Genomic DNA, 12,998 nt, shown 5'->3' on the forward strand with positions numbered 1-12,998 from the left:
GTAGCAGTGCCGCGGCCCGCCACGCTCTGCAACCCTTCCCTCCACAGCCGATCCCGCTCACACGGCCGAGGCCTTTCGGGCAGCCCCGGGCTGCGTGGGCGGGCGCAGGGGCGGCCCCCTCCCGCCCAACTTCCCTCGGCCCCGCCGCCGCCTCAGTCGGCCGCCAGCGCCCCCGGCGCGCCACGGAGCCCCGCGGGCCGCCATGAGCTCCACCATCCACCACCGATGGCTGCTGCTACCGCTACTGCTGGCGGCGGCCTGCGGGCCGTGCCTCTCGGGCGGCTCTCACGCCGCAGAGCGGCGTTGGCCAGTGCCTTACAGGTGAGTGACGCTGAGGGGGGGAAGGTACGCATCCCTACTCCCAACCGCCCGCGTTGGCGCAGGCGCGCTGTGGGGCTGCCCCGCCTCCCGACCTGCGGCCTGTGACAGGCGGGGCGGGGACCGGGGCTGAGGCGGGGCTGAAAACATTTCTGTGCTTTCCTGGGTGCCTGGCGGTTTTCACTAAATTACGGGAGGCTATGCAGAGATTCGTGTTTTTAATAACAGTAGGCTTACGTGATTTGTTGCTAGTGCTGTGCTTGGTATGGTGAGCTCACAAGTAAGAGAACAGGCATCACGGATTGGCCAGAGAGCTGCCTTTTTCCTTCCTCTATCTGTAAAAATGAGAGCTCTTGCTTCAAACGTGCTTGTTTAATTCATAGAATCATATCATAGAATCATAGAATGGACTGGGTTGAAAAGGGCCACAATGATCATCTAGTTTCAACGCCCCTGCCATGGGCAGGGTCGCCAAACACCAGACCAGGCTGTCCAGAGCCACATCCAGCCTGGCCTTGAATGCCTCCAGGGATGGGGCATCCACAACCTCCTTGGGCAACCTGTTCCAGTGCATCACCACCCTCTGAGTGAAATTCCTGTTTTAATAAAACGTTGTGAGGAAATCAGGCTGCCTTGGTTTGGCTTGCGGTCGAAATTCACTTCATATTCCGTTTTATGATAAGTGGAATGAAATAAAGTCCTGATTGCTGCTACACAGCACTTACCTCCAGAAGGCCATCACTGCTGGTGAAAGCAGGGGACTGTGTATTACTGCATTAAGCTGAAGGGAATGGACAGGGCTTTGCATGAGCCCCTTCAGAAGGAAGGCTACACAGTTGTGTATTTTTCAGGAGTTTGCTGTTTGTAGAGGCAGATGTTACACAGTTTAACTGCTGTTTAATACATAACATCATAGAAAGGCTTGGAGTGGAAGAGACTTAAAGATCACCTGCTGTTGGCAGTGCTGCTGCCCACCAGATGAGGCTTCCTGGGGCCCCATCCAGCCTGGCCTTGAATGCCTCCAGGGATAGAGTACCCACCAGCAATCTGACCAACCTGTTCCAGTGCCTTACCACTCTCTGAGTAAAAAATCTACTGAATATTTGAGGCTCTGAAAGCTTGAGTATAATTTCTACAGTTACATTTACATCAGGTAGTGCCTAAGGAATTGATTTTGCAGTCTGGAGTCTTCCAGATTTTCTAGTAAGCTTAGTACTTGCAAGATTGGTCAAAATCACAGTACAGACCTTTCAGTCTAACGCTGAGAAATGCAGTGTTTTAGTGCTTCATAACTTGCTTGTTGTCATGTGCAGATGCAGTGGGAGGGGAAATGAAAACTTAAGGTATTTTAGAAATAGGACTTAAATGTATGGCTGGCGTCTGTTTTCTGGCTGTGTATTTACTTTCTAGCTTTCACCTTCTTAACAGGAATATAGGAACCTTTCTGTAGGTGAGGTACAGTGAGTGAATCTGAAGGAGATGGGGAAAGAAAGACTTGTGAGTCCTATGTGTGCCTCAGCAGTATTACAGACTTGTACTCTCCAAGCATTACAGCATGTATATCGCAGTGTCTAGCTTTGGGAGGTACCATACACCTGAGCCCTCTGACATAGGCTTTTAGGAAGTTAGAGGAATGACTCCAGCAGTGAAGCTGTGCTTATTATTGTCTGTGCTTCTCTTTCTCAACACAGGCGCTTTGATTTCCGTCCAAAAACTGATCCTTACTGCCGAGCTCGTTACACTTTCTGTCCCACTGGCTCTGCTATTCCACTCATGAAAGAAGAAGATGTTATTGAAGTGTATCGATTACAGGCTCCAGTATGGGAATTTAAATATGGGGATCTACTTGGACATTTGGTAAGGTGATGTTTTTGTTTAGCAAAGCTGTAGCAGGAGATTCAGACAAATTTAACAGCCAGGGTCAATAATGTGAAACTTACTAAAGAACAGTAAGTTTCTGGGAAAAGTTACAGAATTCACTTCAGCAAAATAAAAGAGTATGACCATCATTGTCAGTGGGTGTGAGTGTGTTTCACAACCAAGCTGCACACTGGGAGTATTTAATATACATGCATCATTACAATTTGAGTTTCTTTACTGCAGAAGCAGTACATTTTCTTGGATATTATGATTACTATGGAATTCAGGTCTAAGTGGAGTTGTACAAATATGATAGAATTTCAACTTCAACAATATTTATAGCTGTAACTAGCATACATAAGCTTCAGAGCTTAATCCCTAATGAACAAAGAAATGTTAATGAACATAAAGCAGCAACATCAAAACAAAGTACAGAGCCAAAAATAGAGATAACTTCAAATGTCTTTACCTTACTTGTTAAAATGCGATTGAATTTATGAATTTACTGTACAGCTTTAAAAATAAATATTTATCTCAGTTGTTTTGTGGCTTTCATTGCTAAGATCTGTTGCTGCTAATGCAGTTTTGCTCCTTATTTCTTTGATTCCTTTGTGAGGTAAGCATCAAAAGTAAGTGTGGGTTTTGATGCTGAGGTCCCACTGAGTGCCTCCAGATAACAGAATGCACGATGGATAGATAAACAAGCACTGAGGCAGTCTGATTCCGTGTTAGAAGTATGTGCATGATACCATCTAGTATGTTGTGCATCAACACAATCGAAAATGGGAGTAGGAGCCACTCCCCCTGTTCCCACCTTGCTCTCAAGTATCTGATCTGGTGTGTAGGTCAAGCTGCTGGCATTTTTATAGAATTATTTTTCTTTCTGTTAAAGTTTTTGTTCTTTTCCAGAAAATTATGCATGATGCTGTGGGTTTCAAGAGCAGTTTAACTGGCAAAAACTACACAATGGAGTGGTATGAGCTCTTCCAGCTTGGGAACTGCACGTTTCCACATCTCCGACCTGGAATGGATGCACCGTTCTGGTGTAACCAGGGAGCTGCTTGCTTTTATGAAGGAATAGATGATGCACACTGGAAGGAAAACGGAACTCTTGTTCTCATGACCAAAATATCAGGTATATTTCAGATGCTTTGGATGTTGCTAATATTATAAAATGCAGTCAACTTTGTCTTCAGGATAAGAAGTGTCTTTTCACTTACGGCTATTTGTAATGTAAGTGGCTGATTCTGCTGATTTCAATGCTATCTCTGCACTACTTTTATAACAGAAAGGGATATGAGGATGCCGCCTTTTGAACAAGACGCACTGAAGTGTTGTTAAGTGGGTGTCATTGGAAGTTGCTATGCAAAACCACTTGAGTCTCCTCACTATAAGAATAGAAGAATAGCTTATACAGAGAACTCATGGAGTTTTCACATGCTGTCATCAAAACAAAGCCCTCTATTGTGAAGGAGTAGATGACTGCTGAGAATGGAAAAATTGGTGAAAAAACGTGCATTACCAAATAAGTAATTAAGGCATATTTAAGAATATTCATGGATGTAAAAAATATTCATCTCAGTTTCCATATTCCCCATTTTGTGTCATAAAAGCTGTGCAAATGTCCTTAGTAAAAGGTCTTTTCTCTTATATGTCATAGAACAAAACCAGGATTTATTCCGCTAAATTCATGGATGATCACCAGAATAACTTCCTGGTATATACTGAAACCTGAAATCCTAAAATGAAAAGGTCATTTAAATAAATAAGGTTGATGACAGTAGTAATACGGTGAATGAGTTGTGAACAAAGCTCCCTGAGGACTTGAATAAAACAACTCACTTCTAAAGGTGATGTAGTAAGCGGTTCAAGGCAGCCTTCAGTATCCGATAACAGTGGGTGTGTGTTGGGCACAGTCTCTACATTCTCTCACTGCTTTAGCAAAGAAATTCTAGGTGGCTCTTTAAGTAGTGAAACTGCTTTCCTGTGAGTTTGTATCTCGTGACCAAAGGCTTCAGTGCCTGATGTGGTTAGATTGTTTTGTGCAAACACTAAGATAAATATTTCATACATTTGTGGAATTTGTAGTGGTCTCTGTCTGTGTGGATTATTTAATGGCTAAGTAAAGAGAGGCTCTGGTGCCTCTGGAGGTATTGTTACTGTCTGAGGCTGTAAGCAAGCTTCCCATGTCCACAAAGCTGATAGGAAGGTGGCATCTCTGAATTTGACTAGGATTCTGAAAGCTGCCATGGCAGAATGTGTACAAACACAGGCAGACAGAATTATGACCTGTCTGACCTGATAAAAAGCCTCTTTCCTCTTCAGAACCCTAATGGATGTTTGGCCATCAGTGTCAGAGGCCACAATGAAGCATTTTGATTTTTTTTTTTTTTTTTAATGCTGTTGGCCAGGACAGTATTACATAGGGTTATGCTGCTTTTGTGGAGGTAGGGCAGGGATATCTAAAGTTTGAGTTTCTGACAGTCTGAGCATCTTCCAACAGATTATCAGGGAACCAGGCATGAACCTGTAATATTTTTGGTTAGCTAAGGTTGTTAAAGCCAGAACTTCATGTTAAGTCCATCTTGGTCTTGTTAGGAGAGACAAATCCTGTTCAGTGACGTACATTGCATGATACCCCCTGGGAAGCTAATCTGATAGGAATTATAAAAGGGAGCTGCAAAAACAACTACAGTGTACTAAGTGCAGTTCTTGATACAGATTCTAAACCAAGTAGTGGACAGTTAAACAGATTGTCATGTTTACTGTGAAGCCTGAAAACTCTGAAGTATGAGGAACAAGTTACAAAGGGGCAGCATGAGAAGACAAGAGTGCAGAGCTGTCATTGCTCTGCAGTATCTGCCTGCATGCATGCATGCCTTCCTTTGGGTAAGTGTGACATGCATGTCTTCTGTAATGAAGAGTGGGCTTGGAAACAAGACCTACGCAGCTTGTGTTGGGGGATTGTGTGGAGCATGCAGCACTGTCCCTGAAGCTTGGGAAAGATATTACATTAAATAAATGTGAGAGCCTGTTGTTGTGTGTAGGGCAGCATTAGTGACAGACACAGATCTCTCATTAGCCCAAGCACAGTCACACAGCAGTGACACTTGCAGCTGAAGAAACTGTGGCTTAGAACAGCCCCAGGATTGCAAGCTGTCATATGACTGCCTTCTGATGTATTGCATTAAAAAAATGTGGCTGTGTTATGAATGTGAGGTAATAGTTGGATCTGAGTCAAAGGCAGTTGTACCCAGAGCAGTGACTGAGGGAAGAGCTGAGCTGAAATGTATGGCTAAGAATATGGGGGAAAACACACAGATGAGCCTTGTACTTCACATCTGTTTTGAGGAGGCAAATTCATCACCCTCTGCTATGGCAGAGATGAACTGAGTTACAGATGTTTTTCCCATTTCATTTGTGAAATGGCTCTTCAGCAGAACATAGAATCATAGAATCACAAGGTTGGAAACGACCTACAAGATCATCTAGTCCAACCGTCTCTTCATCACCATTGCCACCACAAGCACTAAACCATATCACGCAGCACGTCATCCAGACGCCTCTTGAACACTGCCAGGGACGACAACTCCACCACCTCTCTGGGCAGCCATTCCAGTGCCTGACCACTCTCTAAGAGAAAAAGTTCTTCCTTATGTCTAATCTAAACCTCCTCTGATACAACTTGCAGCCGTTACCCCGTGTCCTGCTCGTTGCCTGGGAGAAGAGGCCAAATCCCTCTTCACCTCAACCTCCCTTCAGGAGGTTGTAGAGTGCAATGAGGAGGTTGTAGAGTGCAATGAGGGATTTCAATTAAGTATTCCAATTGTACATATATACAACTTAAGTATTTAAGTTTGCTCGTCTTCATGTACCACTCCTATGTTTTGGCTTAGTTTGACGTTCCTGGCTGAGGAGGTATCAGCTATCCCAGTCAGAGGTTACTTAGCCTTCTTTTGTGAAGAAGCATGAAAAACTAGGCCTCGAATTACAAAATTTAGTTACAATTATAGGAAGGGCAAAAACACCTGTTGCTCTGGTGAATACTGCCAGCATATGTTGCAGATAGTACTACCTGCTCTGTTTGTCTGCATGGATAAAATGCAGTGATGAGTGTCACTTCTCCAAAGTTTAAAAGTTCTGGCATAGTAGCAAGGGACAGGTGTTGTGGTTTTGTGATTTTTGTTGTCAGTATTCCACATCAGAACATCATGTAAAACAGTGGGTGCTAAAGAGTTAATGTTTTGGTTCCATGGACTGCTTTTTTGGGGCATTTTGGGTTCTCAGAGGGGAGGTGAGGAGCAGAGAAGCATTCCTGGAGGACCTGGTATGCAGAGGAAGAAAGGTGGAGTTCCTGGCAGGACACCAGCAGCTCTTTCTCGCTGACTCGAACTCTCTTTGTTTGCCATGGAGAAAAAGCACTTACATTCCCTGCAGTCTACTAGCGTAAGACTACTTGTCTACTACCTCATATTTTGAACACTCTTTTCTCTTTCTGTTTGTTTAATTCTGTTGGATGTAGTAATTTACCGTTCCTCTTCAGATCGTTGCCGTTGTATTTTTTAGACCCATCTGCCATCTCCCTAACCTTCCCCCTCTCCTGGAGCGCATGGCCTGCCCGGGGCCAGCTACACTGCAAAAAGTGGGGTAGTTTTTTTTCCCCTCTCTCTTTTGTCTCTTTCTGGGTTTGTGCCCCTGTCATGGATTCAGATCTAGAGCTAACTCCGTGACAGACATGGCAGAAAAAAAAAAAAAAGCCATTTGGGCAACTTACATTTACGGATAAGAAGTTACTTTTAGTTTATTCAATGAGTATGAATTCTCCCTCCAGCATATATCTTGCATCTCTGCGGACAGGTAATGTGGTAGGTAAACTTTTGCAGAGAAGAGAGGTGAACCTGGAGAGAAAATGTTTTGATCTGTATATTTGTTCCCTCGTCTCTATAATGTTTATTTCCATCTCTTACAGGAACCATGTTTAATGAAATGGCGAAATGGGTGAAGTACGACAATGAGACAGGCATTTACTATGAGACTTGGACAGTTCAAGCAAGTCCTGAAAAAAAATCAGTTGTATGGTTTGATTCTTATGAATGCTCTAAATTCATACTGAGAACATACCAGAAGCTGGCTGACCTGGGAGCTACGTTCAATAAGATCCAAACAAACTACACCAGCATAATATTATTCAGTGGAGAACCTATTTATCTGGGAAACGAAACATCAATTTTTGGACCTCTAGGAAACAAGACGCTGGCAGCAGCTATAAGAGACTTTTACTATCCCTTCAAACCTCACAAGACAGTCAGAGAGTTTTTTGTGGATCTCTTAAAAATAATTGATCGTGTCATCTTGAATCATCAGTTTTACCTCTTTTACAACTTGGAATACTGGTTTTTACCTATGAAGTTCCCTTATCTCAAAGTTGTTTATGAGGAGGTTCCTTTGCCTGTTGGAAGCAAAACATCTTCTGGTGTTTAATTGCTGACAGCAGAACTAAACTCTGCTTTTGCCAGAAAATGCCTGAGGATTTTGGAGCACTCCTCTGATGGTATTAGCAGTGAAACATAAAACGCTTTTAATTGAACTTGTTTTGGGCAAGTTTTGCTAGGCCACAGAAAAGAATCTGCCTTCTTGCAAGTTGAATAGCAGGGATCTCTGACTGACAGCTCTTTACATGTATGAACACCAGCTGCCTAAGGCTGAGCAAGAGGCAGCTGCCACACATGGCAGCAGCTGGCACCTGGCTGCCACTGGATGTTGGACAGGAGCTGTACAAGGACTTTCTGGTGCAACCAGTTCTGCTTTCTGTTGGGGCTGGCTTGAGTGTCTGTTTCCCTCAGTATGTGCCTTACTGTGTTTCTTTGGTTTCTATGACTGGAACCTATGAGCTGTTCCACATTTCATGAAGGAGAGGTTTGGTGAGGTGGGAAGAGGCAGCAAGTGTGTTAGATGGTGTGGGGGGGTATCTTGTCACCACTTCGCTTCCTTCACCTGCATTGTCAGCAAAATACAGATGTTTCTTCCCTGAATTTGTGTGACAGTTTTCTATCACAGATAGAAGGCAAAGAGCCTGTTATAATGTATAATTGAAGCCTTGCAGAAGTAGCAAAATTTGGTTCCTGGCTGGGGCTGGAGTGGCATGGCAATTACTCTCATTTTTTCAGAATGCCTGTGTTCCCTTTGCTTTGGCCAGTGAGATGCTTATACACAGGATTGTATACTTGTAGCAGCACAATCAGTTCTAAAGGAACACTGGTTTCTCTTTTTTTTGTTTGTTTGTTTAAGCTGCTTGCAGAATGGGATGTTATTACTGCACAGTGATTAATCAGCAATATGGGAAGCAAAATGCAGTTTCATTAGGCTTAAGGTGAATGAACAGCCTGCTGCAGCCCAAGAGGGGAGCACACATGTACACAGTGATTAGATTCAAAGCATAAGAATGGAGAACCTTGACCTTCTATTAAAAGGAACTAAAAGCAATTTGGTGAATTATTGTGTAATATCAGGAGCATCAGATCAGAAAGATCAGAGGAGGAACAGCTTATTTGAGGTTTGGCTTGTGCTTACTGAGCTCTATATAATAATATTCTGGAGAGAGAGAGTTTCCAAATTGAGATCCAAACCAAAGGGGGAAAACTCCAAGTCAAGCCCAACTGATCACAGGAAGCACCTGTGCAGGAAGTATCAATGTCAGTTGCCCCTGTGGAAGGCCAGAAATGGAAATGGGCATCCTTGCATCTAGAACAGAAAGAAGCAGCAGCAGAGGAAGTAGAGGAAGATCCAGGCGAGGCCCTCCCCAAAACCACCATCACCGAGAAAGGCAACTGAGAAAAGTAAGAGACATGGAGAAGAAAGTGAGGAGGAGGAAATTACTGTTACCACTATTAGTCGATCCCTGAAAATGATTGAAATCCAATGCTTAAGAAAGGAGTTTATACAGCACCCGAATGAAACTGTTGTCACCTGGTTGCTTCGTTGTTGGGACAGTGGGGCCAATAGCGTGTCCATAGACGGTAGCAAAGCTCGCCAGCTAGGAAACCTTGCCTGACACTCAGCTATTGATAGAGGGATTAGTAGATGTCTGAATTCAGTTGCCACCTTCTGGCATATCTGCGATGATATTAACTGTGAAGACATCCCTTCAAAGATGATCTGGATTCTGAGATGAGAGAATGGAATACTGTTGAGAAAGGCATCCAATATTTGAGAGAAACAGCCATGGTGGAAACACTGTATGTTCCCACATTTATTCGTAATGATCCATGCCAGGGCCATGATCCTGAGAAAGTGAAGAGTACACCTGATATATGGCAGAAGCTCACAAGAACAGCACTGGAAAGGTATGCCAGCACACTGGTAGTAACATTTGATAGATACGAGGACCTAAACAGAAGACCCCCCCAGTTTTTGAACTGATTCTTACACTTCAAAACTTAGAACAAAAATCACTGCCATCCCATGCTTTCATCTCAGCCATCTCCCAGATGATGGAAAGACTAGATAAAATGGAGAAGAAACAGGACAGCATGCTGGAGGAATTGTTCCTAGTGATTAAACACGATGAACCCGTGGCAGTATCAGAAACACACATGAAGACCAGGATGATCAAAAGAATCTGCTGAAGGAGATGATCAAACTGATTAAAGTCTCAGCTATCAAAGGCAAACGCCTCCCTGCTCGAGCAAATGACCACAGTAAATCAATGTCGTGTGCTGCTCTATGGAGCTACTTCTGTGAGCATGGAGAGGATGTGAAGAAGTGGTACGATGAACCCACTCCTGCACTATGAGCACGGGTGAGAGAATTACAAAACAGAACGACCATTACTGAAATTGCTCCCGTTACTGCAGGTAACCAATAGAGGGGCCCTGCCCTCAGTCAGGGAGGGGAAAGGGATAATAGAGTGTATTGGACTGTGTAGATTCAATGGCCTGGCATGTCAGAACCACAGGAATACAAAGCACTGCTGGACATCGGTGCCCAGTGCACTCTGATGCCCTCGAGTTATAAAGGGACAGAATTGATTTATATTTCTGGAATGACTGGGTGCTCTCAAGAATTGTCTGTGTTGGAGGCAGAAATAAGCCTCACTGGGAAAGACTAGCGGAAGCATCCTATAGTAACTGGACTGGGGACTCCACGCATACTCAGTATAGATCATCTCAGTAGGGGGCATTTCAGGGATCCCAAGGATATCCCAAGAGATCCCAAGATGGGCACTTGGCATAGCTGCTGTAAATAAAGACAGCATTAATCAGCTGTCTGTTTTGTCTGGCCTGTCAGAAGATCTGTCTGTTTTGGGGTTACTACAGGTAAAAGAGCAGCAGGTACCAGTGGCTACAAAAATGGCACACAGGCTACAGTACCGCAACAACGGGGATTCCTTGCTCCCCATTCATAAGCTGATTCGTCAGCTACAAAGTCAGGGAGTGATCAGCAAAACTCACTTGCCTTTTAACAGCCCTGTAAGGCCAGTGTGTAAAGCCAGCAGAGAATGGAGGCTGATGGTAGATTGCCACAGCCTGAATGAAGTCACACTCCCACTGAGCACTGCTGTGCAAGCTATGTTAGAATTCCGGTACGAACTGGAGTTGGAAGCAGCCAAATGGTTGCTTCCAACCATTGCCAATGGTTGCTTTTCAACGACATTGCCAATGCATTCTTTTCTATTCCTTTGGCCACAGAATGCAGGCCACAGTTTGCTATTACCTGGAAGGACGTTCAGTACACCTGGAACTGTTTGCCCCAGGGGGAGAAACACAGCCCAACCATTTGCCATGGGTTGATCCAAACCACACTAGAACAGGGCGGTTCTCCCGAGCACCTGCAATGCATTGATGACATTGTTGGGTGGGACGATACAGCAGAGGAAATTTTTAAGAAAGGAGAGCAAATAATCCAAATTCTAATGCATGCTGGTTTTGCTATTAAGCTAAACACAATGAAACGACCTGCCCAAGAAATTCAGTTCCCAGGAATAAAATGGCAAGATGGGCATTGTCACATGCCAGGAGATGTGAGTGACAAGATCACAGCTGTCTCCACCCACTATCAAGAAAGAGACACAGTCTTTTCTGGGTGTAGTGGACTTTTGGAGAATGCACATCCCAAAGTATAGCCTCATTGTAAGCCCCCTCTACAAGGTGACATGGAAGAAGTATAATTTTTTGTGGGGTCCTGAACAACAGCAGGCTTTTGAGCAAATTAAAGAGGAGATAGCCTGCGCTATGGCCCTGGAGACAGTACGGATGGGAGAGGATGTAAAGAACATCTTCTACACAGCTGCTGGAAAGAAAGGTCCTACTTGGAGTCTATGACAAAGAGCCTTAGGAGAAACCCAAGGCTGACCCCTGGGATTCTGGAGTAGAGTGTACAGGGGGTCGGAAGAGGGCTGCACTTCAGCTGATAAAGAGATCTTAGCCACACGTGAAAGGGTTCAGGCTGCTTCTGAAGTAATGGGCACTGAAATGCAGCTCCTTCTGGCACCTCGACTGCCAGTGCTGAACTGGATGTTTAAAGGAAGGGTTCCCTCCACCCATCATGCTACTGATGTCACTTGGAGTAAGCGGATTGTGTTGACTGTGCAGCGAGCTATGATGGAGAACCTCAGCCATCCAGGAATCTTAGATTTGATTATGGACTGACCTGAAGGTGAAAAGTTTGGAACATCACCAGCAGAAGAGGTATTGCATGCTAAAGAGGCCCCACCATACAATGAACTACCAGAAAATGAAAAGAAATATGCCCTGTTCACAGATGGATTGTGTCATATTGTAGGGAAGCATCGCAGATGGAAAGCTTCTGTGTGGAGCCCAGCATGACGAGTTGCAGAGGCCACTGAAGGAAAAGGAGAATCAAGTCAGTTCGCAGAGGTAAAGACTGTCGAACTTGCCTTAGATGTTGCTGAATGGGAGAGGTGGCCACTGCTTTATATTGACTCATGGATGGTTGGCAGATGCCTTATGGGGGTGGTTATAAGTGGGAACAAAACAACTGGCAACGGAGGAGTAAACCTATATGGGCTGCTGAACTGTGGAAAAACATTGCTACCTGAACAAAAATATGGTTATAAAGGTGCATCACATAAATGCTCATGTGCCCAAGAGTCGGGCTACTGAAGAACAGCAAAATAACCATCAGGTAGATCGAGCCACAAAAATTGATGTGGCTCAAATAGACTTGGACTGGCAGAATAAGGGAGAGTTATTTTTAGTTCGGTGGGCCCATGAGACCTCAGGCCATCGAGGAAGAGACACAACATACAAGTGTGCTAGAGACTGAACTATGGATGTTATTGTACAGGTTATCCATGACCGTGACACATGCACCATAATTAAACAAGCCAAGAGGATGAAACCTCTCTGGGGGAAAGCGATGGGAAAAGTCTAAGTATGGGGAGGCGTGGCAGGATGATTATATCACCTTTGCCATGATCTCACAATGGTAAGCATTATGTGCTTACTAGGTGGAAGCAACCACTGGGTGACTTGAAACATATTGCAGTACCCCATGCTACTGCCCAAAACACCATATTAGGTTTGGAGAAGCAAATCCTGTGGTGACGTGGCATCCCAGAAAGAATTGACTCAAGAGAATGGGACTCATTTCAAAAATTCACTTGTGGATAGTTCAGCCAAAGAACATGGCATTGAGTGGATTTATCATATCTCCTATCATGCACCAGCTTCTGGTAAGATCGAACGCTACAGTGAGTTCTTAAAAAACATGTTGAAAGCAAAGGGTGGTGGAACTTTTAAGCATTGGGAGAAACATTCAGCAGAAACCAGGCTGCTCAAAGCCACATCCAGCCTTGTCTT

General features: G+C 44.3%; 1 protein-coding gene across 1 annotated transcript; it reads left to right on the forward strand.

The window, feature by feature from the left end:
• Window positions 1-202: 202 nt before the first annotated feature.
• On the forward strand, window positions 203-7,659 carry CLN5 (CLN5 intracellular trafficking protein; the record flags this gene model as incomplete). Its single annotated transcript, XM_079538234.1, has 4 exons — window positions 203-321; window positions 2,010-2,175; window positions 3,088-3,313; window positions 7,148-7,659. 4 exons carry the CDS (start codon window positions 203-205, stop codon window positions 7,657-7,659), a joined length of 1,023 nt encoding a protein of 340 aa, XP_079394360.1.
• Window positions 7,660-12,998: the final 5,339 nt, after the last annotated feature.

The sequence above is a fragment of the Tetrao urogallus genome (assembly GCF_951394365.1).
Source record: "Tetrao urogallus genome assembly, chromosome: 1".
NCBI classification, from domain to species: domain Eukaryota; kingdom Metazoa; phylum Chordata; class Aves; order Galliformes; family Phasianidae; genus Tetrao; species Tetrao urogallus.